Genomic DNA, 26,855 nt, shown 5'->3' with positions numbered 1-26,855 from the left:
ACCTTCATTTAGAGCCTCAAGGTTGTTCAGTGAATGAAATTGCCCAAGTTAAAGGAAGTTGAAGATCATGAACGTGGCCCCAAAACTAAGGTTTCTGCTCCTATGCTATCAGCTTACCCTGTTTCACAGGGGCTGCCATTGCTTGAGGAATTGTGTGGCATCTTTCATTACAGGACCACTTCCATTCTGCTGTTAGTGGCAGCAGTGATTACTGGCTTGGCGACATTTGGCAATCTCCCCATCAAAGTAGTCTAATTTAGATGAGACCTCTTGGGTGAAGCCTTCCGTTACCCTCCCAGCCAAAGTTGTTCAATTGATGCTCATGCTCTGGGGCATGAATTCTTGTGCTGATGTCCCAGTTGGGTCCAAACAGGGAGTGTTTAGAGCATCCTCTGTGTGCCAGATTCTCTGCTTTTATACTCCAGAAAGTAGTATGAGGGCTGTCCATCCCCAGACAGCTTGGAGACTCTGTCCTATTCATCCATGGAGTCAGATTTGCGGTTCTATTTTAGCAATTCTGTAGGACCCTCTCACCTGAGTATGAGCATTCCACCTTTGTCTCCTGGCCCTTCCCCTAGAATGTGGCCTTGTTTTATTTTTGTAAGCCATCTTTAATACTTGGTGAATAAAGCAGAGTCATAAATAAGCAAATGGACACATATTTAGAAGCTACTCCTCCAAGGCCCTGACCTTGACCCTGGTACTTTGAGGGAATTTAACCAACATTATTTGGAGTGAGCGCCTTTGAAATAAAAGCAGCCAGAGGACAAGTGTGTTGACCTGCAGAATCCACAGTGGCTGGTGAGGCGGGGGAGGTGGGAACGGCCCAGTATGGCAGAGCACCAGTGTGAGTGCCCAGTGTGCTTCTCCAGGGGCACTGGTGGTGCCTGCCTTCAGTGTGCTGGCCAGAGATCCCTGGAGGGGCAGGAGAGACGTCTGCCTGTCCTCGTCCATGATAGGAGCTAAGATAGCGCCAAGCACTAACAGATCATGACCTCTGACTTTGAATTGGAAGGCCCTCCACAAGTGAAAGTTATTTTTCCTTCTACCAACTTCATATTTTCTTACTTCAGATTTCCACTGAAAAATATTCCACATTGAACATGAAGATGTTTTTGGAGTACTGGATATCTAGGTTGAATATGAATGCAAATGCTTTCTTTGAAGAACATTCTTTTTTCTCATAGTCTTTAGGACTTTTTATTCTTGTTGTTCTAAATTACTAAAAAAGGAAAAAGGCAGAAGTAAAGACGTGAGCCCATTATAACAGCGTGGTGAAGGAGAGAAGTGGGTAGATGCCCTCTGTTCTCTCTTGTGTTAGTGTGGAAAGCCTTGAACTTGAGTTATAATATCAACATTATAAAAGGTTGTGTGGATTCAGCACAAAGTGAGAAGACTGGCGATTACTCTGTGGCTTTAATCAGAGCAAGTCAACAAATTTGTAATTGAGTATAAAAGTCCACCTTAGAGTCTATTAAAATTTTGGCCTCCACCGTCCTGTTGCCTGTCCACAGTGGTAGCTTTCATCCGCTCCCAACTGGTTTCCACCGGCCTTCCCAACTTTAAGATGTTACTTTTTTTTCCATTCCATCCAGGGATCCCTCTTATAAAATTCCTGGCAAGCAGTCAGCCAGCCTGTATTTGAACCGTTCTGAAGCAGTCCATCTACAATCAGAGACCGCAGTCTGATTAGAGGAATTTTTCTTTGTGATGAAATGGCTAAATTCTGCCTCTGGGTAATTCCACTCGCTTGTCCCCATCACAGGTTTAGAACAGGACAGGCCTTCTCCTCTTTTCCAAAAGAGGGTTTCCTTTGAGGGCAGGAGTGGGGGTCCCCTGGAGTCTCCTGACTAGTGGGGCCGAGCAGCCCTTTCTCCTTGAGGGGTCCCTCAGCAGGTCCTTGACCCATTGGGGTGGCCTTGGCCCCGAGACTGTCAGACTTGTCATTGGCACTGTAGGAGGAGGGTGCCCCATCCTGGACAGGGGTGTCCTGCCCAGATTATTCTGCTGCCCCTGCATGCTGTGTGGGGGAGACGCTGCCTGGTGCCAGCCATTCCTCCACCAGATGTTCAGCCAGAAATAAGTTCTCAGCTGCTGAGGGCTGATCTCTCTGCTCCCCTTCTTCTCGGAAGCTGAGAGTCCTGTGGTCTGCCAGCTGGAACTGGGAGATTGGGGAGGTTTTTTGGTTGTTGTGTTTTTTTCATTCCAGCTGAAAGGAAAAGCAGTACGAGGCTTTCCTTTCTTTTTTAACCTTATTATGTCAAAGGAGTTATCTCGTTCTTAAGGGCGAAAAATATCGCCATTGCTTCTGAATTCACTTTTAAAATAGCATTAGAAGAGGCGGGGCTGCATGGAGCCTTTCCGGGTTCCCTGGCAAAAGCTCCTCTCGAGAGCGTCAGGTGCGGCTCCCGCTTGAGCGGAGGGACGGCTCTGGGAAGAAGCCCGAGCACTGAGTTTGGCTCAGCAGATCTGCTGCCAGCCTATGGATTGATAAACAGCCTGTTTGCACAGAGGACGTGAGCAGCTGCCCAAGCTGTGCAAATTTCCAAGGGCTGCAAAACTTTAAAGTAGGAGCTTGAAGTCATTCCTCTGTTTAGCAAACGTGTGTTAACATCTGCTGGGTGCCAGATACTGTGCTGGGGCTGCAGAGATGAATTGAGGACACTCCCTGTCCTCAAGTCGCTCCCTTTCTAGGGGAAGAAATGGACAAGGAAACAGATGAGTATGGTATGACTGGGATGAGTGTTCTATGGGTGTCCCCCAGAGTGCTGGAACCCAGGAAGCCGGCAAGAAATAGTTGTGGACATGGTGGTGGTGGCATTATCACCATTGTGGTTACTAATAAGTTACAAAGGATGCACAATACAACACATACGAAGGGACAACCAGTGCTGCTTCAGGTGGTCTTGGGGGATCATCCAGAATTGCCATAAAGGAGGTGATGGGTGAGCTGCTTTGGAGCAATAATGTGTACCACAGGGAGTAAGGACTTTCCTGACAAGAGGAAAATAATGTGCAAAAGAATGCTAATTACAATGGATGATTTTGGGACCAAAAACAGTATCAGTGTATCCAAGTGTTGGGGGTAATAGGGAGGATAGACTGTATTCCTGGAAATGGGGAATCATTGAGGAACTAAGTTATAGAGACAAAGTCAGATCGGCATGTTACACGACCACTCTGGGGGAACTGTGGAGACTGGGCTGGAAAGAACCAGGTGGATTTAGGGGCAGGAAATGGGTTAAGGATAGGAAATGATGAAAGAGACTGGATTAAGGCAGTGGTGGAGAGGATGGAAGGGAGAAGTAGATTTAAGAAAAAAATAAGATATGGGGGACTTCATGCCCTACTCAGTCTCCATGTATGGGGGATAGTGGTTACAAGTAATGACTGAATGAGGTCTGGAGCTAAGAATAACATTATGGTTTTCCCTTGTGTGGTTGGTGTTAGGACTGAGGGAGGGAAAGCAGGAGTGGGAACAGGTGTGGGAGAGCAGAGAAGGAATTATGTTGGTCGGTGCTGACTTTCACTAGTGAACCTGCCTTTTGCGGCTGCTGCCTAGAGACATGATGATCTGGTTGGAGGGTGTAGGATTGGGTAGTTGTCAGGCTTTTGGGGAAGTCACATGCTGAGTTGATGGAAGATAGAGAAGGGTAGGGGCAGTATTAAAAAGGAAGGCTGGATCCTCACAGATATGGTCCATTGATTTTTGACGAGAGTGCCAAGACCATTCAATGGGGAAAAGGACAGTCTTTCAACAAACGGTACTGGGAAAACTGGGTATCTAGTTTTAGAACTAAATATAAGTGCAGGTGAATGAAGTTGGACCCTTACCTTATGCCACATATAAAAATTAACTCAAAGTGAATTAAAGACTTAAACTTAAATGCTAAAACTATAAGACTCCTAGAAGAAAATGTAGAGGAAAATCTTCACTGGATTTGCAATGGAGTTAATGCAAATCTACATTGGATTTGACAGTGATATTTTGGATATGACACCAAAAGAACGGGTAACAAAAGAAAAGTAAATTAGATTTTATCAGGATTAAAGACTTTTGTGCCTCAGGAGACACTGTTGAGAGAGTGAAAAGCCAACCCACAGAATGGAAAAGAATATTTGCAAATTATGTATCTGATAAGGAATTTATATTCAGAATATATAAAGAACTTCTACAACTCAATAACAATAAAACAAGTCAATTAAAATGGGCAAAGAACTTGTCTAGACATTTCTCCAAAGAAGATGTACAATGGCCAGTAAGTACATGAAAAGATGCTCAATATTGTTAGTCATTAGGGAAATCCAAACCAAAACCACAATGAGTTACTACTATGTACCCATTAGGGTGGATATTTTCAAAAAAGTGGAAAATAACAGGTATTAGTGAGGATGTGGAGAGACTGGAATGCTTATGCACTTCTGCACTGTGGAAAACAGTTTGGCATTTTCTCAAAGTTAAATGTATAATAGAATTACCACATGCTCTAACAATTCTTACCCTGGGTGTACGCCCCCAAAAGAATTGAAAGCATTGGGAAGGAGCCCAGACTCCCTGCTATTTGGAGGAGTTTACTTCCGAGAAGCAAAGAGAGGATGCCATGCTTACCACGTCCTCAGCCACTGAACCCACAGCCAAAGTACATCCCTCCCAAGTAACAGAGTGGTTTCAACTATCTGGAAACCAGGAGAGAAAACAGCTCTGAGCAACCAAAAGGTAAGTCACCAGGTCTTTGCACTAAAGCCAGGACATTCCACCCCTGCGTGGCTCTGGTTTCAGGCACACGTACGTATGAAGCTTGAGGCTCCTGTAACCAACCCCTGCAAGTAGAAGCCACAGATTAAAGTGTCTCAGGACTGGTTTCAGGAAGGCCATCTGAAGGCACTGGTGAAGCTTCTGGAAGCTTGGCAGCCTGAAAGAAAACACCAGACAGCTGACAAGGAAAGGCAGATATGAAGATTCCAGAGCAAGGTACTTCACTGTGTGACATCTCAGGATGACAGTGACCCAGCCAACACACAGAAAAGTCCCCTAGTGCTGTGTGAGAAGGCAGGCGTGGTGCCTTATGCAGTTCAGCAAACTTGTGGTGCATCTGCTGGAAGTTGGGGTGATGGCCACTGCCTCCCCAGAGCCTCCAGCCAGTGGAAGGGCTCTGTGGATATTGGGGTGGCCCAGCTCCATGGTCAACAGGGCTTTGCTGGGATAAGGGAGCCCACGAGAGATTTTGTGAGCCTTGCGACGAGGACTTCGGGGTGCAGCTCCAGAAGTGCTTGCTGGGGAAAGGCAGCTTTGAGTTGGCTTTGATGCTCACGAGGAAGACCGTCAGGCGGCTCTGTGGAGAAAAGCTTTCCACAAGAGCCCATAGCGTGTGCCCTGTGTGGCTCACAGGGACCCAGTGTGTGTGTGCTGCACACAGTTGTGGGTGTTCATTAAGTCCTTGTGAAGCTGAAATTGCCTGGGGACCACAGTCGGGAGGAAGTAGAAGCTTGGTCAACTGATTCCAAGTTCAGGGGCTGGAGGCCCGCAGGCTGGGCTGGAGCCCCAGCTTTGCATGAGCAGCCATGTGTCCCTGGTGTGTCAAGTTACCTCCGAAAGCCTCAGTCCTCCAATGTGGTGCCTAGGGATAAAAACTGTACCTGTCCCCTAGGATTGCTGTCAGGATTTTTAAAAATCGGGTAGTAAAATGCAACAAATGAGTATTTAATACATGACAAATACTTGAAAAGATGCTGGACAAGGAAGTACATAACTCGAGAAAGTTTTTTCATTAAAAGTTATTGCAATATTCAAGGTCTATATTTTATCATAATGAAGTGAACTTGTTTATCTGGAAGAAAATGCTTCAGAGGGCCCAGCCCTGAGCCATGTCACCCTCTGATGGTCACGTCAACCCATCACCTCACCCACTGACACAGATGGGGTGTCTCGTTCCCAACAGGGCCAAGGAGATAGGGTGTTACTGTTCTTCCTCCACAGACAGCGGGGCAGGGGTTGCACCTCAAGGGTGTCTGGGCTCACACCTCCAAGGAAGAGTTGCCCTGGAATTTTTTTCTTTCAACTGGGGACCCTGAATGTGTTTCTGCTCAGCTCCCGTGACAAGCAACTGTCATACCCGGTACCGGGAGGCAAGGACCGAGTCACTCTTCCCACCCCTCCCGCGAGGACGGAGCTGAGCGGCCGGGATTTCATCACACCCCCTCCTCCGTGGCCGGGCTTCCAAATGAACAGTTGGCATTCCTGTGGGGACAGGGCCCGCGCTCCCTGCAATAGGCTGTCCGGGACGCGGGGCCTCCCCCGCCCTCACCTACGCTCTGCCACCAGCAGCTGTTGGCGACAGGTGCTCGGGCTCTCCGCGGCAGATGGTGACCAAAATGGGCCTGTTGGCAGGTTGTACCACTCGCTGACCTCCCATCACACACACTGATGTGCGTGCAAACACACGTCTGTGCGCTCGGCTTTGTTCTAAAGGTGCCTGCCTCGGGCTTCAGGTGGTGCTGAGGTTCATTCCAGTGGACACGCTTGGTCCCCAGGGCAGTTCCCCTCAGTCTGCGGCCCTTTGGCATGTGGCCATGAGACTGATGGGACACGTGCCTGCTCCCAGGCATAGCCCTCTGCGTCCTCTGCTCTGAGGCCTTGTATCTCCTCGGTGGTGTTTGCCCAGGAGCATGGCTGTTCCCCCGAGTGCTTCACGACAGCTGTGGGGTTGGCCCGGACGAAGACCGTGACAGTCGAGCTGCAGCAGGCCAAGGTCACAGGGCTCCAGATGCAGAGGTGGCACAGGCTCTGCCCGCACCATCTGTTTCCCCGCGTGCGGCCTTGCACACATTGGATGCAGAGACCGTGGAGAGCAGGGGCTGCTTCGCTGGGGGCGGGATCCCAAATGCAGTGGGAGCCTTGTCTTCGTAAAACAGTCAGACGTGGCTGTGCCCCTGTGCCAGGAGAGCTGGGGCCTTGGGCTCACCCCTGGAGGAGAGACAGGCCGAATAAGCAGGCAGGCCTTTCCCGAGGGCCCCTTTGCCTCCCGCTGACCCTGCCCTGAGCAGAGTTGCTCCTGACCTGACCCGGAGGATCGGGCTTCGCTGGGGCTGTCACCCAGCCTGGCACCCGCAGCCTCGCAGGAGCCCCGCCTGCACGGTGTTTGGGCTGCTCATTCCAAGCAACTCTCCAGCCAAGGCAACCAGATGAGGTGACATCTGGCTTGAGACTGTTGCCAAGTCGCTCCTGCTCTGTCCCTGGCAGGAAGGAGGTGAGCGCTTTGTGCCAGATTCTTAAAGAGGGAGAGGGAATAAAAATATGTGTTCCATACCCCTCATTTTTTTCTTCTTTTTACCCTGACTCCTCAGCTGTCACTTTCTTTCCCTGGAACTGGGACACCGTAAGGACCCAATACCCGTAACTGTTTTAGAGTGGACTTTACCACTTGGTGGTGATCAAAGTGTCGGAGTAAATGATGTGAATGGGGCTGAGTGGCAGGGTTTAGAGGTGAACTCTCAGGGAGAATGCACACAGGCACACACACATGCACATGCACATGCTCACACACATGCGCACATGATAGATCATGGGGGACAGAAGAATGACAGAAGGGCTGTTCACTGAGTGTCTTGTGGGCAAGACTCTGCAGTGGGTGCATTTTTAGTGAACTGAATAGGATCAGAACATGCAACAGTAACAAAGTACCATGTTTTCTGCTCTTTCCCAGTATGGAGGAGAAATAGTAATGACTGTCATTGTATCTGATTTTTTTGTAGAGTGACAGGCACAGCCTGGTGCCTGTGGGCCAGGATGGAACTAGAATCCAGACTCACCCACTTGTGTTGGGCAGGAGGGATTGGGGTTGTTTGAACTCAGCCAGTGAGGCTGAGAGAATGTCTGGCAGACCGGCCAAGTATGCCAGGGCAACTTGGCAGCCGTGTGACCTTGGGAAAGTTACTTAACCTCTCTGAGCCTCTCTTATTCATCTGGAAAATGAGAATAATGGCCTTTTAAACAGTGTTTTGTGAACTTTAAACTAATACCGCTCCAAGGTAATATTGTCATTTTAATATTAAAGATGAGGAAGTTGAAGTACAGGGAAGTTAAGTGATTTGGCCAAGGTCATGCAGGTAAGTGGGGTATCCTGTCAGGGGAGACATGGCGTAGTGGATGCTCAAGGGTAGGCGGGCTAGGACTTATGTCAGGAATATCAGCCAGTAGATCTGGGCGGCAAAGCCTGGGGCTTGTGGACGTTCTCTCCTCCACATTGGTCACCATGCGGTGCTTACTTATCTTCGTGGCATCCACTTCTCCTTCTTGGCGCAAATGAAGCTGACAGCCTACTTCCAAACACAAAAGTGTGTTATTTTTTTCACACGTGACCTGTGTCGCCCTTTCTCTGTGCTCGTTCCTTTGATGTATTTGAAGTGTTCAGGGGTTTCTTTATCTCTTTGAAACATCTTGTCACTTGGATCTACTTTTATGGCCAGCTGAGAACTCCTGGAAATAAATCCAGTTCAAGGAACCAAGGTGAGATTCATGCAGAGGATGGCCTTGGGCCTCGCCTTGTCAGACGTGACATTTTCTTTGTGTCATTTGTGAATGTGATAAACAAGACACATATTTCGCAATGTAAAGGTGATGTAACACACCCATGCTCTCACAGACAGTCTTTCATCAGCCCTTCCTTGGTCCATGGTCAGAGTCAAGGACAGATTCTAGGGTCGTGAAATAAATGAGTCAGCGAAACCAGGTGGAGGGTTATGGCAACAGCCAAGGCAATGGCTGATGATGGCTTAGCCTGGGAGGTGTCCGTGAGGATGGGGCGAGTTCACGCACCATTCGGGATGCAGTGTCATGGTTTGCTTGATAAATATGATTTACTGCAAGACATCAGACAGGGGAGGGTTGACAATAGCAATGAGATGAATAGCTTGGGGGATATGTGGCTGATTATGTTGCGTACCAAGAGAGGGAGCAGGAGAAGACAAACAGCTTTGGGAGAAGAAGGCGGGGAGAAGGAGAAGAAAAGCAATGGCTCCAATTTTGTATGTGCCAATTCTGAAGCTTGCAGCATGGTGGTGGGGCGGGGCGGGGGGTCGGTTAGCGCAGGGTGAGTGGCAGGTTTCAATAGGCAGGTAGAGAGAAGGGGTCTAGATCCCTCAAAATGCAGAGTCTGAGTCATCATTGGGCTGAACAACACAGTACCTGGAATATAGTTTGCATTTTTATTCTATTTCATATGTGCTTTTTATGTTTATATTTGAATACCTATTCTGCATCCTTATGGTGACAGCATTCTGAATCCTGAGAAGGTGTCAGTTCTGAGAGTTTTGTCCAGGATCACCTCAATCTTTAAGCTACTCTGGCAATGCAAAGATTCTCTGAGTGGATTAATAGGATACAAAGGAGAACCAACAGATGGGAACTTCTTAGCTTTCAATAAAAAGCAATGGATAGGCTGACAAGCTTCTACACCAAATTCTAATTTTGTTTCAAGAGTAATCATGAGATCAGGAGCACAGCAGAAAATCTGTGTTGTCACAAGCAGGGAACTTGCAGACTGACAGGAACCAAAGCCTGAGATAAATGACCACATCTCTTGGTGCAGGGAGTGGGGAGAATAAATATCAAGGTTCTTGGGATCATTAACTTGGGCCAGTCTCATTTTACTTCTTGATAGTGATATTCCAAGAGGAATATGTAATTTAAATGTCCAAGTTTTTAGGTGAAGTTAATCTCTTTTGTCATATTGAAAATGGATAATGTGAGTAAATACTCTGCCATGGGCAGATATATTGTCACACAGTGGACATAAAATACTTTTTAGTTAAGAAGGCAGCTTTGGATTGCCAGGATTCAAATCCTGGTTCCTTTCTTCTCTGTGCTGAGCGTCCTTGTTACAGAAATGGGGATAATAGTAAATCTTTCATCAGAGGGGCTGTTAGAAGCTCATGTAAATTACTGCATTCAGAATGGTGCCTGGCACCAAGCAAGCAAGCACTCAAGGCAGGTCACCTCCTAGCTCCTCTCCATCCCCACCCCTTCCCCGGCATGCACTTTGTTTTCCTGGTCTTCCAGAGACACAGACTTGCACTGAGGTCTCAATAGACATTGATCAAGATATTTATTCATAAAGAAAATCAAAGGAGAAGGGTTATCCTCCGAGGCCTGTGTCTCCATTCTCCTCAATGGCACTACCAGTCTCCTCCGCGCTGTGCAGCCTGTGACACTCAGGACGCGTGAGCAGGCCGAGAGCGAGGCCCGGGGCCACCAGCACACTGGTGTGGGAAGTCAGGCCCACAGCCCATGTCTTCAAAGTAACAAAAATCTGTCTGATGTGAACAACTGTTCGGGAGGGTCTGGTCTTCCCATGTCTGGGCATAATCCCTGTCCCAGGGTGACATTCCCAGGGCTCAAAAAGATCATAATGTCTTCAACAACAACTAACACAGGACAAGCAGTGCTATTGAAAGAGAATATACTATTTTGAGTGGCTAATCTCATCTATTCATTAAAACAATGCAGAGAGGTAGGTCTCTCATCCCCATTTTACAGAAAAGAAGCCCAAGCCTCAAGGTCATATGGTTTGGTAGGACCAAGGGTAGAACTCAGACCCCTCTTGTCACTTATATATCTGTACAAACATGACTTACTGGAGAACCCCTGGAGACATAGGAATTTTTGATCCTTAGAGATACAAAGTGCTACTTTAAATATATAGTGCCATTGTCCTAACTCCAGTTAATATGGACTTAGATTGCCTTAACTGGTAACCATGCCAATTGCATTGTATTATCAAATTTAAGCTGTATAATTAGCTTCTGTTCCTGCCATCTTCTCTCGAGGGAGCTCCAGTTCTTCCACGGGTTCCGAGCCTTGAAGAAAATTAAAATTATGTTTTGGCAAAGAGCACCCATAGCCTATTTTGGATTCTTTTTTTTTTTAATCCTCCCATTTTTCCCTCCCTCCCTCCTTCCCTGCCTTCCTCTCTTCTCTAGAAAAAATCCTGACAGTACTTCATTGCTGAAAAGCTTCAACAGCCTGGATAGAGTCTTCATTAATCCAGACCCGCTCCCTCCTACCTCCACTTGGGTTTTACTTTTCCATTTGTATTGTGTTAGCAAATGGAAGAGCCACGGAGGTGAGTCCTCCAATGATCTCAGCTTAGAAGGGATGACAGCGTCGCCTGGACCGGGAAGGCAGTGCCTGCGGTCCTGCGGTGGTGCCGGTACACTGGCCGTGTCACAGGGGAACAGACCTCAGTGGGCCACCCTCCATTTACTCACACGGGGCTGTTCTAAAGCTTCAGAGCAAATGAGCAGAAGCTTCTTCTTATTCTTTATTTCACATCATTATACACCCTCTACCACGTGAGGCTCGAAGCCAAAGCTTTAGAGCAAAATATATCTTAAATGAATTTTCTCATAGAGCTTATATTTTATTTTATAGTCCTATTTTTATTCTCCTTTAATAACAAAAAGAATTCCAATCATTTAATTCTCAGCCCTAGACAATACAGTGAGAAGTTATACATATTTCCACCCCAGGGAGACTCTCTGCTTGCAAGCTGACTGGCTATTGCCAGTGGACAGATATAACCGACCCCAGGGCAGGGAGTGGCTCAAGGGAGGCTTTCATTTCTTGATATTGAAATGAGCACAACTTTTATTGTGTTAATCAGTGAATAAAAAAACCCATCAAGTTGCTAAGTCTCATTTTTTAAACTCAGTGTAAGAGAATTTTGAGAAACAGTGATTGCTTTTTAAGTTACTGTTGGTAGTTGATCTCTGTGTTCGGGGAGGTGCTTCCCACCGTTCTGCAGATAGATCATCACCCGGTGGTGAATGAAACTTGGCTGAGCTGCTCTGCAGACCCCAGTCCTTGGCAGGGAGAAGTCAGTGCTGGGACGTGGACAGACCGGTTGTACTTTGTGTTTGAAGAGAACATGACTTGGCTTTCATCACATTGCATGAGCACAGAAGACAGGAGTATCCATTTAACATGGCAGCAGAAATCTTAATGAAAACTGCCTTCTTTCAGAATATTGCTACTTTAGTTTGTATTGAGGACTATTTTTATGAGTAAAGAAAGGATTTACTAATGACAGTGAATGGCCTTTACAAAGTCATCATGAACATGTTTCAACCATGTGTTTGAACAAATAATTCTGTACACAAAAAGCTGATGTGTTACATACAGTCGTTCTTACACATTTCTTAGTTTAATCCCATTTAAAACCACATTTCTTGCAACTAAAAGTTCCTCAGTTGCAGGGCCCGTATACTCTTCAATTCTGGTTTCCTGGTACCATAAACAACGACTTAATGGGGACACGTTAAGTGTTTTCTTTAACTGAATCATAAAATTGCTTAAGGAGCTATATGTGTATGTGCATATGTATGTGTGTATGTATATGTGTGTGTATGTAAATACACAGATATTATATTCAATATAAAATATAAAACATTAAGCTATAGATTTAAGCCAAGGTGCTCAATACCACTGTCTCTGGGCAGGGGTTATGCATTTGAAATCAAAATACAACTTTGGAATCTGTAAAGAATTGTCAAAAGTCAACAATGACAACAAACAAATTAATTTAGAAATAGGGAAAAGATTTGAGCAAACACTTTACCAAAGAAGATATATAGAAGTCAAATAAGAATATTAGGAGATGCTTCGCAGTATTAGTCATTAGGAGGATGCACACTGCAACCCACCGGGAGACCACCATGCACCAATTAGAAGGGCTGAATTAAAAACAGTAAGTGCTAACACAGGCCCAGGGCAGCGGGAACTCTCCAGTGGGGCTGCTGGGGGTGCAGAATAGTGCACCAGCTTGGGAAACCGTTTGGAAATGTCTCATCAAGTTTAATATGCATTTGCCCTGTGATCCAGCAGTCCCACTCCTAGTTTTTACCAAAGAAAATCAAGACTTACGTTCACACAAAAACCTATACCTGAATCTTTATAAACAGCTTTATTCATAATAGGTCCAAACTGGAAACAACCCAAATGTCCTTCGGTTGGTGAATGGATATTCAAACTGTGTGTGTATACACCTGAGAAGGCCCTAATCTCTGCCCTCTGGCTGACCTTGAGGCCCTGTACAAGTAAAGAGAGAAAGATAGGGCAGAGCTAAAAGTTGCTATAGCCATAAAGCTATGTTTGCTCCAACATACACACGGGGCCTAAGGGTGGAAGACATTGCCTCATGGCATTTAAGGAACCCTGGGCCCAACCAGTAGTTTTATTCTAACCGTGCAGAGACTTCAATGTCCACACATTAAGGGGAATATAGACTTGACAGATGTAGTCCAAGAAAGCTACTAAATAATGAACAGCAGCAGCAACAGTAACAAACTGATTTTCAGATTTACATTATATTATTTTAAATGCCCAGTTTTTAAGAAAAAAGTTATGAGACAAAAAAAACAAAACAAAACATGAAAGTGAAACTTACTAGACAAAGACTTCCAGCTTTTATAAATTCGCTGAAAGAACTAAAGGAAACCACGTCTAAAGAATTAAAGAAAAAGTGAGAACTATGTCTCACCAAGTTAAAAATATCAACAAGGAGACAGAAATTATTTTTTTAAAGAACGAAATAGAAATTCTAGACTAAGAAGGACTAAATATTAGAAATTCAAAAGTACAGTACCTTAAAAAGCAGCCACTGAAGGGGCTGTGTTACAGGCAGAAGGAAGAATGAGTAAGAGAAGATAAGTTCATTGAGCTTATTCAATCTGAGGAACAGAAATAAAATGAAATGGTGATGTTTGCCCAACTCTGAGACTATGCTCAAAACCCTTAAAGTGTAAACTTGTTATCTTATGATGTGATAAATAAACTCAATAATAGTTATCTGGGTGGGGGGAGGCGAGCAACACAATTTAGAAAAGGCTCTGGAACACCAGACTCAAAGAGAAAACATGGGTAAGGGGTGGGGGGGGACGAGCCCCTAGCTTAACCTTCTCACTTTACAGTTAAGGAACCTGAGACCCAGAGGGCAGCACAAACGCCCCGTGAGAGGCATAAATGTCTCTACCTGCCCTGTGGCGACCATGAGGACTGCACCCACCCATGGAGCCCCCACGGCCCTCGTGTTAGCGCTGACAGTGCGGCAGCCTGGGCAACCCCAGTCCTGTGCAAGTCAGGACGGTCGACCACTCTGCTCGCAGTTCAAAGCAGAATGAATCCTCTTCCTTGCGGCTCTGAATCCCTGAAACTCATGCAGAAAGGGGAACTGGTGGAAGTTAGAAGAGTCCCTTTTCCCTGCTGAAGCCAGGGCCCTATCCTGAGGCTGCGGGCATTTTGCTTTAAGTCCTTTTCTAGTCAACCTTCCTGAACGAAGGAGCTTTCCTTTTCATGAAACCTGCATTTCATCCCCAAGGTGAAAGCCAGTGTCCTTGGCTTCCTCTGAAAACGGAAACGTGGGTTCTTTTGTATACTAAATGCAAAGGATATAACAAAAACAGTTAATGTTGTTTGATTTCAGATATGAAAAAGCAGATTATTACCCCTGGAGGTATACAAAGGGGTGTGCATATGGGGGTGGGGGGCCCATTTCCTGTAAAACTGAAAGCCAGGCAAGGAAAACTCATATACAGGAAAAGTCATTTGAATTCTTTTTCAAAACCACAGTCCTCAAAGGAAAGATCAACCCAGAGAAACCAGCAGTCCTTGAACATGTGATTGATTCTGAGCCACCTCATGGGTGCAGGAAGCACCTTGAAGCCAGAGCAAATGGGCCGTGGCACCTTTCAGCTGCACAGCCCTGAGCTGCTTGTCCTGCTCCAACGCTGGGTCCCCAGCCCAGCCTGGTGGGGCTCCACCTTTCAGGGCATGAAGTAGAGAAGAAGGAAGGGCCCAATTCTTCTTGCACCCATGAAACGATGTTGGAATTTGTAAAGTATGGGGAGGCAAAAGATAATACCAAGCATCTCTGCCTGGGCTCAGTTGATCTGAAAGGCATCACTGCAGGCAGGAGGTGAACCTCGGAGGCAGCTGCCAGCTTTGCCTGGATTCAAGTGGTTCCTTTAATCTGGTGAAGTGCTCTTATGTGTCACTGTGACTGGAGGGCAGTGGATCAACAGAAAGTGTGGAGCTGGGTTACCTTACATGGGAGCAAACAGAAAATGAGACCATGAACTGGATGCTTCTAAAGGTCTCTCCCACTGTCTGCCTGAGTCGCTTTCAGCTTTCCCCACCCTTCCTCTTCATCTGAGCCCACCTCCAATGTGCCTTCTTACTGTTCTCCCTCTCTCTCTCTCCACATGCTTGGAATGGGCCCTTCCCTGTCCTCACAACCACCGGCTGTGAAATTCCACCTTCCCAGCTGGATTAGTCTTTCCTTCCTTCACGGCCTCAAAGGACTCTGTTTGTGCCTCCGATATGCTGGCCTTCCATGTGCATGTACGTCCTGTCTCCTCCAGCTGAATTCTGACCTCAGATGGATGGACAGTGGTCCTCTTCACTCCCCAGTGTGTGGGTGTGGCCCCCATTGTGTCCCATTTTAACTATCACATCCTTGTCGTACTGCCTTCCCCTCTAAACCATAAACTCCTTTAACTCGGGGAACTTTTCCTCCAACACCTAGCAAGCTGCCTGCCTAGCCCAGTTCGTGGTGCGTGGCAAATGCCCCACAGTGATTACAGAAATTAGTTGGTTACGTGTGATGGTGGAGAGTTAAACTTATTGCACAGAAGTGTAGTGACCGGCTTACGCAGAGCAGAGCTGTGCCTGTCTCCCGTGATCTTTCAGCATCACAACCCAAACCAGGGAAAACCAGGGAACTACAGCAGTAGAGGAAACATAATATTCTGTGTGGGGACTCTACTGCAGATTGTCATTGCCCTCACACCGGGACCACGGTGACGGATCCACCACTCGCTAGGACAGTGCTGGCTGCTGTGGCCAAGGGGAAAGTGTGACTCATGCTGGTGCTGGACAGCTCCAGCCCAGAAAAGATACAGACCCTTCCACTCACAGCCTATTGACAAGAGCAAGTCACATGGCCACTTAGCTTCTAAAGGGAGAGCAGGGGATGTGGTCTGCAAGCAGAGTGCCTCAAATTCTAACCGTACATGGATTGGCCTGGAAAGGATTCTTAAAAAATGATTCCGATTCAGTATTTCTGGGGAGGAGGTTAGATTCTGTGTTTCTAACAAGCCGATGGCCCATTTTCCACACTCCAAAGAGCGTGGGTAAAACTTTGCATCCTTAGTGCCCAAACCAAACTCTTCCCCCTTCTCTGCAGAGACAGAACTCAGCTGTAGCTATCATTTTGTGTTGCAAATCAAGAAAAACAGTCGTTGTCGGTCAGGAGGCACTTGTGACTTACCTCGAGGATGAGGGGGACGCAGAGGAACAGATAATGAAAGCCTTTAACTGCTGGATGCATTGCAGAGTCTGGGGAAGGACAGAGCATAAGAACATGGTAGCTGTTCTAGGCAGCCGAAACCATTCCATCTAGAGGCCACCATTTGCATAAGCAGGTTTTGTAAGTGGACCAAATTAGATCTAATTGTGTCCCTTCTTTTTCTGCTTTGCCTCCCTCACTTCCGCAAAGCTGTGAAGCTCTGACTGGGCCTCGTAAAGGCCTTGGCCCCTTTGAGCACTACCCTTGTCCCAGGGGTCTTTCACCCACCCTGATTTGTTCCCCTCACTGATTGATTCACAGGATGATTCTGTGGTTCCGGAGCCTGGAGTTCCTGCTGCTCCAGAGTCCACTGTGGGCGGGGGCAAGCCCGCTCCCCGAACACTTGTGGTGCTGAGCTGTCGTGAACTGGATGCAGAGGAGCCTCAGCTCAGCTCAGAATAGGTGGTGATTTTCTTTCTAGTGGTTTCTTTAAAAGCCACAGCAGTCATTTTATGTCCTTTCCCAGAAGTCGTGATTGATGGCAATCTGGTCAGCCAGAAGCTGCCAGTGGAATAAAACTGCTGACTTGGGCACTGGCATTGGCTGAGCTTATGAAGCTTGAATGGGGTGTGTGCACACACGCAGGATAGAGACAAAGTATGGGATTTCATTCAGTTAGATCTGGAAGAAACGGGAATGTGCTCTCAGTTCACACAGGGAAAATAGGAACCAGGGAGTGGACTATGCCTGGTACGTGCTCCCTTGTGCCACTAGAGGGCGCAGTGAGCAACAGAATCCGTGTCTGGGGCGCCCTGCCCCAGAGCCTTTTTCTGTAAAGGAGACCTGGTTGGCCCCTGTGCAAGTTTCATGTTGAGTTCTTAAAAGTCAAACCCCGATTTTATGTGGGCTCAGTATCGTAAGTTGGATTTCAGTTCTAGGAAACCAATTTCTTACCATTAAAATATTTGTTTAAAAGTGATTCTAAAATAAAATGAAACACATTTACACTTGACAAATAATTATCTAAAAACCCAACACTCAAGATAGGGCCTGCACTGGGTGGAGGAAGTGGGGTTAGCCTGGACTAGAGGTAATGAGGCTTTAAAAAATAAGAATCTGATGAGGTCGGCACTTGAGATACCGTCTTCCTTTCCTGCTGACTTTCCCATTGGCAACACAACCATTTCTCATCGGGCCTTCAATCTGTGATTGAATTGAGGTCCTCTGTCTTGAAAGTGTTCATTGCCCATTAAATATGCCTACATGATTCCAGAACCCCATGAATGGGGAATGGGCAGTTGTCATGATAACTTTGGACTTGGTGGCCTTCCCTGTCTAAAGGCCCATGGGTAGACTTCAAAGGGTCATAATACTTTACAGTGATTTTATGTGGGAAGTGTTCATAGTGTTGATTGGATTCTCAAGGGAATCTATGATGCCCCCCAAGATGTTAAGACCCACTATTATAAATTCAAGTTTCTTTTTTATGACACATTTTCTAAAAAGTGCACATACACATCTCTCCCACACATGTGCACACGCATCAACACGTGTCAGTGTCTCTAGAATCAACCCTCTCTCCTCCCTCCCTGCTCTGCTCTATAGAATCCCAACACGAGATTTTGGGTGGTTTACTATTAACCTTTCATACATTGGACACGCTGTTAGGGAAGTACAGGCCCAGCATCCTGGGTCTCACTTATCCTGCATCCCCAAATTCCAGTTACAACATGCAGGTGGGAAGGAGCGTGGAATCAAAAGCTGGACAGACCTGGATTCTTGTCCCAAACCCATGACTAATGCTCCAGGCACATGAATTTGAGCATAATTCTTAACCTCTTTGACTTTCCTTTTCGGTAAAGTCAGAAAAATGGCATCCCACCCCTGTAGGCTTGGCTGGCATGATGAAATGAGAAAATAGTACAAGGAAAAGCACCCAATGGCTTATGTCTGCCCCATTGGAGGGGCCCTGCAAACTCCTCCTCTGACGTCCATTAGAAATTTGATATAGATCCTGGCACTAAAAAATCAGTTTCTGCTTTATGACACTTGGAGTAGGTCTTCTGTCCTCTCGACATCCGGTGATACTTGGGAAGTATACAGAATTCAGTGTCTGGAGGGCATCTGTCCCCCTGAATAGATGGGAGGCAGCCAGTCCCAGCTCTCTCTGTTAGTTGACCTTAGATGGGCCTCAGTGTTCATCTTCTGTGTTTGTCATGCAGTCATTGGTAATGGGGTCGATTGAGGTGAGACAAGAAAAAGAATGAATGAACCACAAGTCTTTTCACCATTGTGCTCTGTTTGTACTTCTTTGGGGAGCTTAGCCTCCTAATAGGAGGCTACTGACATGAACAGGCCAGGAAGTACCTAAGGAATGGTTGTGAGGGGTGCTTGTCATGGGGCAAGATGTATTATTTGACAACTAAAGAAACAATGAGGAGCAACCCAAGTGTTCTTTGATGGATGAATGGCTAAATAAAATGTATTCATATAGACATTCTGACCTGTGCTGCAACATGGATGAATCTTGAGAGCATTATGCTAAGTGAAAGAAGCCAGTCACAAAAAAACAAATCCTGTAGGATTCCATTTACATGACATACATAGAGTAGCCAGATTCATAGACACAGAAAATAGACTAGTGGTTGCCAGGGGCTGCAAGGAGGGAGGAACAGAGAGTTACTTAATGAGTACCGTGTTTTAGTTTTGCAAGATGAAAGTTCTGGAGATTGGTTATTCAACGATGTGAATGTACTTAACACTACTAAATGTACACCTAAAAATGGTTAAGATGAAAAATTTGGAGTTATGTGTATTTAACCACAATAAAAAAATCATTGAGAAGACCTGAGAAATATACATTACACATTTTGAGTTCCAGGGATGTGAGCAGGGGTGGGGAGAGATATGATCTAAATCTAGGATGATCCATGTCCAGAACTCTGGGATATTTTGAAATAAACTCTCCCTCTCTAAGGGAAAGGTAGCATCTTTATCCGGCCCCCTGGGACAGTGGTCTTACAGTAGTAATGGAAATAGAGCGGGGCTCTGGTCCTAGCTCTGCAGCTCCCTGCTGAGTGACTCGGGACAAGCCTCCTCTGTCCCTGGGCCTCGCTGTCCTCCACTGAGAAATAAGAATAGTAACCCCCACTCTTAAGTCAGTCAAAACCTCACATGGATTGGAGTCACACACTTTGGGAACCCCTTTGGAGATCCTGCAGTTTGGGATGAACACAAGGGCTTAACGCTGGCCTCCCTGGCTTGATACAGTCCTGACACTACCTATTGATGCTGCATCATAGCTGGCACTGCTGGGGCCTCCACACTGTGCTTTCTCGGGGTGGCACAGAGCGTATCATTTCCATGCAGGGCACTTGGAGAGTCTCAGCAAAGCGATTAATAAGCTTGTTAGCAGGTTGCAGTAAGCAGAATGGTCGCACGTTCATTAATTTTACTAAAAGAAAGGTTTCTTGCCAGTAGACCTGGAATGCTGAGTTGGGCCCAGGGCACTTGTGCCGGCAGAGCATCCATAATGAAATGACCCTGCCACTTCCTGAGGCATTTGTGGTGTTTGGCGGGAGTGGCTGGGGCTACAGACACCTGTTGGGAGACTAGGAGCTCTGCCTCAGCTTGTTGGCATCCACCTCTTCACCTCTTTTTTCCTGTCCGTAGAGATTGGCTTTGAAGCTGTAGAAGTGGGGAGAACACGGGTGGTGTAGATGAGAACTACTTAAGGGGGGCATGGTGGGTGGGCTAGTTCCCCTCCAGCCTGAGCGCTAATGGGAAAGGGAGCCAGTACTATTGTGCAGTTAAAATATGCCAGGGTGATTATAAAGGGTCTTAAGTCTCAGAGGGGGCAATTGTTATTTTTTATTGTTATAAAATTTTAATTAATTATTTTTAAAAAGAATGATATAGGAAAGGGTGAAGCCAAGGAACTTATATGCACGACCCATGGACATGAACTAAGGGGTGTGGGATTGCTGGGGGAAGCAGGGTACTGGGCAGAGGGGAGCAAAGGGGGAAAAATTGGAACTATCGTAACAACATAATCAATAAAATATACTTTAGAAAAAAAAAAAAAAAGCCCCAAACCAAGTGAAAGCAGAAGAATTTGGATAGCCTATTGTTTCTATTGTGTGACTCTTTCCAGTTATAGTATGTGTAACTGATGTAACTGACAAGGTAGATCCGAAATTTATTTGGCATTTTAAATCATTGTAATTATAATAAATAATAAATGATTATACATTTTTTAAAAATATGCCAGGATTCTGTGCACTTTTCATGCTTTATCTTGGATTCTTATAATAGCATGGTGAGTGAGATGTTGTTCCCATTTTACAGACAGAAAATCTGCTTCCAGAAAGAAAATGATAAGAGAATAAAGGCATAGGAGGCTTTCTGGGGCCATCTAAGAAAAGGGTGAGGCAGGAATCTGTGAGAAAAGCATGATCAATTCCATGAGGTGACCTTCCAGAGGTTTCTTGAACCAGGTGGCACAACCCTCTAAAAAATCAGCAAGAGCCCTGGCCAGGTGGCTCAGTTGGCTGGAGCGTCGTTCTGTGCACCAACAAGGTGTGGATTCGATTCCCGGTCAGGGTGCAGACGGGAGGCGACTGATCGATATTTCTCTCACATTGATGTCTCTCTCTGTCTCTGTCTCTCTCCCCTTCCACTCTATCTCTAAAATCAATAAAACATATCCTCAGTTGAAGATTTTTTAAAAATCAGCAAGAAAAAATGTGCCACAAACCAGAAGCTTTCATTGTTCTGGAGTTGGTAGGAATGGGGGATAGAAGCATGAGGGTGAGGGAGTGAGGCCAGGAGAGCCCTTCCTCAGAGCTGCCAGAGCTGGGGGGCGGGGTGGGGGGGGCAGCAGAGGGAGGGGCGGGGAGGGCTGGTGATTGTGTGGTGGGGGTGGGCCCAGCCCTGGAGCCTAGAGAAGTGAAGGGCAGGTTGGGCAGAGTTGGGCCCTGGGGTTTGACCTCCAAGAGGGAGCACGGAGTGGAAGGGCAGATACCTGCAGAACTGACCATCACAAACAAGATCTAAATAGACAGAAAGGGCCGAGGGAGCCCACTGGAGTCCCTCGCAGGAGCGTCCACTGTGTGTGTCTGAGCTACAGGCCCTGGGAGGTGGCTGAGGACAGTGACTGGCTTCTGTCAGGCGAGAAAGCAAGAGCCCTGGTCTGTGGAGAGGAAGGAAAAATAGAGACCAGATGGGATTTTTCATTTTCCTGCTTCCTCCTTTCCTATCCAGTTTCTTTTGTGCATTTTTGTCCTGTCCCTCCGTTTCAGAGCCACAGCTCTGCTGAGCGACGGACTCAGCTTGGAGGTTGGCTGGCCAGTGTGGAGGGGGCGATGTGACCACAGCCCAGGGGCTCCAGCATGTGTCTGCCACAGGGACAAGACCTGTCCAGGACGCCTGGGTGAAGGGGAGGTCGAGGAGGGCAGCGTAGCTTGGCTCCTGTGGGTTTTCATCCCTGTTGTTTGGCGGTTTCATCTCAAATAATAGTGAATTGCCTGCCATCTTGTGGCAGAGGCCTGGTACTGCCTGGCCCCCCACCGTCATGCCTCCCTGACCATGGCCTTCCAAGGCAATGCTGCCCCTCTGGGCTGGCGGGCCTGGGAATCCGTGAGAGCTGGAGTGGAGAGGAGGCGGGGGCCTGGGCAACACCGTTGCAGGCGCTGGCCCCCCTGCCTCTGGTAGACACGTTTCTGGGAGGCCAGCCTAGTTCAAACAAGGAGGAAAGAGAAGTCCCGCAGGGAGTGTGAGGAGGTCACCCTCAGAGAGGACAGAGCCCACAGGAGGTGGGTAAGAAGGGGGCAGGTGGGCACACCTGGGTGCCCTGCCCTGTCCTGGAGGGTGCTGGAGACAGAGGAGGGGGGAGGGTCTCAGCAGCGTGTGAGCACCCATTCAGTGTGGCACAGCAGGGAAGCTTCTGAGGTCAACACCCAGTGTCACCTCAGAATGCGGAAGACCCCTGTTGCCACCACAGAGCTCTGGGTGAGCGCAGAGGGTCGCCGGTCCCCGTGGGCGTGCCTGCGGTGGAGTGAGCGATGGGCCCTCTGGGGGTGTCCCTGGGCTCCTGAACTAGTAAGGGTGTGAACTCCACTTGCAAATCGCAACCCTCAGGAGCTGACCTATTTGGTGCTTGGACTCAGCTACAGAAATAAGGGCTGATCTTACCCAGCCCGAAGCGCTGCCCGGCTGTCTGAGCTCGGCAGGGAACGCCAGGTCCTCACGTTGCATCCTTTCCCTTCCCCAGCTCTCGGCCTGCACGCCCCACAGGCCTCTTGCTTATGCTCTTTACCAGAGTACCCCACTGCCACAGCCACCCAGTGTCCCAAGCCCCCCTCCAGCGGCATTCTTTCACAGCAAATACTAGGGACGACCTAAGTGACTGCATCGCCACTGTGCACCATGGGCGCTGATCCGGTTTTCATCATAATGGGGTCATTCCTGACTCGCGCTCTGACCAGGACAGCTAACCTGTCCCAGGTTCTCCTTCTCACTGAGGTTCTGCGTCCTGAAAACAATGCTGGCACCAAATGCCACGTTAGCCGGGCTCAGGCATGGGAACAGAAGGCGTGTGAGCCGTTTCAAGGAGGGTCGATTTTACAAAGGGAACTTGGTGCTCCCAGAATCATTAGATAGAAAGGCTGTTGGCGTGCAGGTCAGGGAAAAGCACCCCTGGATTTCAGGATGTCAGGAAGTTACAGAAATTACTAGAAATCATTACCACTGACGCTCATCGCTCGCAGTGTGAGAGTGGACGGTTCTCGGGAGGTGCTGGCAGGCTCAGGTCTGCTTCCCGCCTCTCCCTGTGCCCGTCCTCACAGCTGCACCCTGAGAACACGGTTTCTCCTTGGACCCAGCCTGCCAGAATCCGCGTGTGCCTCTCCCACGGGTGGTGTCTAACCCGGAGCGCTGCTGGCAATAAGCTCGCAGCCTGTGCCATCCCAGGGCGAGCTGAGAATGCGAGGGACCGAGACACAATATCTGACACACACTTTTAAAGACAGATGATAATAATAGTACTTCCTTTGGACGGCTGTTGCGAGGCTAAAATTAACAGTGTGGAGTCTTTGTGCAGAGTGCGGCATATGGTGAACCCTCGATAATTGCTAGTTTACCAAAAAAGTGTCAAAATTCAGATCAGAGTGGCTCCTCCGTTGTTTTTTCTAACCCCTGTAAGGAAACTGGCTGCTTCTGAGCGCTGGGTTCCAAGCCGGTCGACCGCCCGCCGTGGCAAGCGAGGCCCCTGTCCCTGACCACCCCGGCCTGCTTGTCAGAGCCTTCTCAGTGGTCTTGTTCGGGCTCAGAGGGCTGGGTGGGGAGTCAGGGGAAAGGTGAGAGTTCTCAGGGGAAAGCCATGGCAGCAAATCGTGCTGAATATTAGTATTGGATTCCAGATGCTCTAAAGATGTGAGTGAACACTTCCTCTCAAATGGACCAACAGACAGAGGTGGGTCAGTTCCCTACAGAGACACAGGTCCCAGACTCCACCTTGCACCCCTGTCCAGAGTGGAATCAGTGAAACCGGGGCCGGGTCTCTGTAGCCTTGTGCTCAAATACCGCAAGCAGCCTGGAACAGGGAAGAATTGGGGCACAGCTGAAATCCAAAAGGGAAAGGAAACGCGCTAACATCCATGGGGAACGATGTCTGTTTCTTAATCCGTCTCCTGCCCCAAATAGCTCCGCTCTCCTCCCCCAACCTGTGTTTACGTGTCTGTTTCTCTCCCTGGCAGCAGATGCCACCAGGCCTTCAAGTAGGTCACAGAGGGCGGTGATGAGCCCACACAGGCCCTCAGGCCCTGTCCTCCATCCTCCGCTGACCTTGCTCCCCAGGAGCCCAGGCCTAGAGTCACAAAGCCCAGACCCCAAATGGCCCTCTGCTCCTCAGGGCATCCTGGCAGGGTCCCTGCTCCCTAGAACCACAGGGAGCTTGTGGGGGATCCTCTGTCCTGCCTGTGAGTGGGCAGGGGGCCCATCCCTGAGCTGGAGGCAGACGAGGCAGCCCTGGGTGGTGCTGTGGCCTCCCTGCCTTGTCCTGCGGTGCCCCCCCACCGCCCCCCACCACAACCCTGCTGAGTGCGCTCACTCGGGGACCCCATTCTCCGCAGGGCAGCCGGGGGCCACACATCCCTGCTGTTTCCCCAGGGAAAACAAGGACATTATAGCTTGCGCAGAGCAACCCAGCTGGGAAGTGGCAAAGCACAGGACCCACTGCACATCCCAAGCCACCTGTGCGGGTCCCTTCCCAGCCCGACATCCCCGTGCCTCCTCCTTGGAACTATTTTTGCCAGGATCGAGGCCTGATGGTGCCTTTCTCTCCACAGGTTCTGTCAGAGCATGGCCACGGCCAGATCACGACTGACATCCGGGAGGGACAGACTTTCTACTACGCAGAGGAGTACCACCAGCAGTACCTGAGCAAGAACCCCCATGGCTACTGTGGCCTTGGGGGCACCGGAGTATCCTGCCCACTGGGCATTAAAAAGTAATTTCTCCCCACGTGGTCAGCCCTTGAGATCACAGCAAAAATGCTTTCCACAACTTGGGCAGTTCTTTTGTGGCTCATGCCAGTGGCTTTTGGAAGTGCACAAGGCACACAGGCATTTGTAAAATCTGGTGTACGGAGGTATAATTTACTCAAAGTGCCATGGCAGGTTGATAACATGGAATTTATCTTCTAATTAGTTGTGGTGGGAGTAGAGCTGTGAAATTTTTTGGATCATTTGGGGTCTGAATGTGGATAATGAATATGCTGTGTTCGCTTTTCTCTTGTCTGGGAGCCTGCCCTGGACGCTGGGGAAGGCAGGTGGAGGCTGTTGGGCCGGATGAGGCATGCTGGCAATCCTCCATCCGAGCCCTGTCCCACCTCGCATTCCCTGCACCCTCCAGTGCCTTAACATTTGCGGACATTTATAGCTTCAATGAATCATTCGCTGAAATACTTTGCTCTTTGATCCTACCTGTGTGTAAGGGGCTCTCTCTGTGCAGCCCTCCCGTGGCAGAGAAAATGGGAGTTAGCTTGATCAATTCTAGCACATTGCTTACAGCTATGAGAAATGCTTGTTCTAATAAAAGTCTGCAGTCTAATAATACAAACTGTGATGTCTCATCCATCTTTTGCTTGTTTAGGTAGAATATTTCGAAGTATTGTAAGATAAAAACCTCAGAGTCATTCTCCTCCAAATGGGGAATGATTGAAATCTTTGGAAAACATGTACACCTCTGGCCCCTTACAACTTTGGTAAGGGTAACTTTTTCACACTCATGTTACATCGATCACATCAGGGGCTATTCTAGTTAGAGAGGACAGACACGTGCAGTCCCTGCCCTTAAGAATCTTTATATTTAAGTCAAGGGGTGGGGGACAGAAGCCATAAACATGTAAACATGTGAGTAAATAATTGCAGGTCCTGAGAAATGGCAAAGAGGTGATCAGTAGGATATGGTAGGAAGTAGTATCTGAGCCTGTGGAGTCACCTCGAGGGCGGGTTTAGCTATATCAGTCAGGGAGGCCTCTGCGAGGTGGTGAAACTGACGTGGAGAATTGAATGATCTTAACGCAGCAAAGGAGACACGTAAACACAGACTGGGGGAGGAGAGCGGAGTTACATGGGGCAGGAGACGGGCTAGCAAGTAGACATGGTTCCCCGTGTCTTTAGCCTGTTTCTTCTCCCTCTTGGGTTTCTGCTGTGCCCTGGGCGCAGGTATACCTAATCACTGTCAGCACCCCAAGTGGGCAGCTTGAAGCAAATGCTTTCCAAGTAGAAGGACCAGGACATACAAATGGCCAAAGACAGGGAGGAAGGTGGGGTGATGGAGAAACAGAAAGACCAGGGACTGGGATAGAGTGAAGTCAGGAGGGTGGAGCCTCCATAACGGTATAAGTGTCTTATAATAGCGGTCCCCAACCTTTTTGGCCCCAGGGACCAGTTTTGTGGGAGACAATTTTCCCACGGACCAGAAAGGAGGATGGTTTGGGAATGATTCAAGCGCATTACTACATTCAAGCTCACCTCCTGCTGTGAGCCTGGTTCCTACCAGTCAGGGACCCCTACCAGTTCGCAGCTCTGGAGGTTGGGGACCCCTGTAGAAAGAGGCAGGAGCTCCCTCTCTTGGTCACGGGAGGACACAGCAAGAAGGCAGCTGTACACAAGCCAGGAAGCTGACTCTCACCAGACACCACGTCTATTGGCACCTTGATCCCAGACTTCTCAACCTTCAGCGCCGTGAGAAACAAATGTATGCTGTTTCAGCCACCTGGTTTATGGTATTTTTGTTACAGCAGCTCACGCTAAGATGAGTAGCCTGTGCTGATATATTTTTGTGCCTCCAAAGCCAGACTCAACTTTTCATCTCGCTCTCTGTCCTCTGACTCCTGAATGAATTTTAACAATAGGCTTCCTTGCTCTCTCATTTTAATTTGGATCTGGCAACAGGAAGCACTAGCAGGAGAGTGAGGGTGGAAGATGAGTTAGGTCAAAGTATTTGCTCTCC

The 26,855-nt window shown here is 48.0% G+C and overlaps 1 protein-coding gene across 6 annotated transcripts in view; it reads left to right on the top strand.

Moving 5' to 3' along the window:
* The window catches only part of MSRA (methionine sulfoxide reductase A), a 384,072-nt gene extending 358,615 nt beyond the window's left edge, over nucleotides 1–25,457 (top strand). For 5 of the 6 annotated variants that reach the window (XM_090289002.1, XM_090288997.1, XM_090289000.1 and 2 more), the window contains one exon: nucleotides 24,686–25,457. In XM_090289002.1, coding sequence (XP_090145128.1) covers nucleotides 24,686–24,850 — 165 coding nt within the window. In that variant the 3' untranslated portion in view covers nucleotides 24,851–25,457. The remainder of the gene's footprint in view (nucleotides 1–24,685) is intronic. The other variant, XM_090288999.1, reaches the window with a different exon arrangement.
* The last annotated feature ends 1,398 nt before the right edge of the window (nucleotides 25,458–26,855 follow it).

The sequence above is a fragment of the Furipterus horrens genome, unplaced genomic scaffold (genome assembly GCF_987537825.1).
Source record: "Furipterus horrens unplaced genomic scaffold, mFurHor1.1.pri manual_scaffold_10, whole genome shotgun sequence".
NCBI classification, from domain to species: Eukaryota; Metazoa; Chordata; class Mammalia; order Chiroptera; family Furipteridae; genus Furipterus; species Furipterus horrens.
This window is presented reverse-complemented; position numbering and strand designations above follow the sequence as displayed.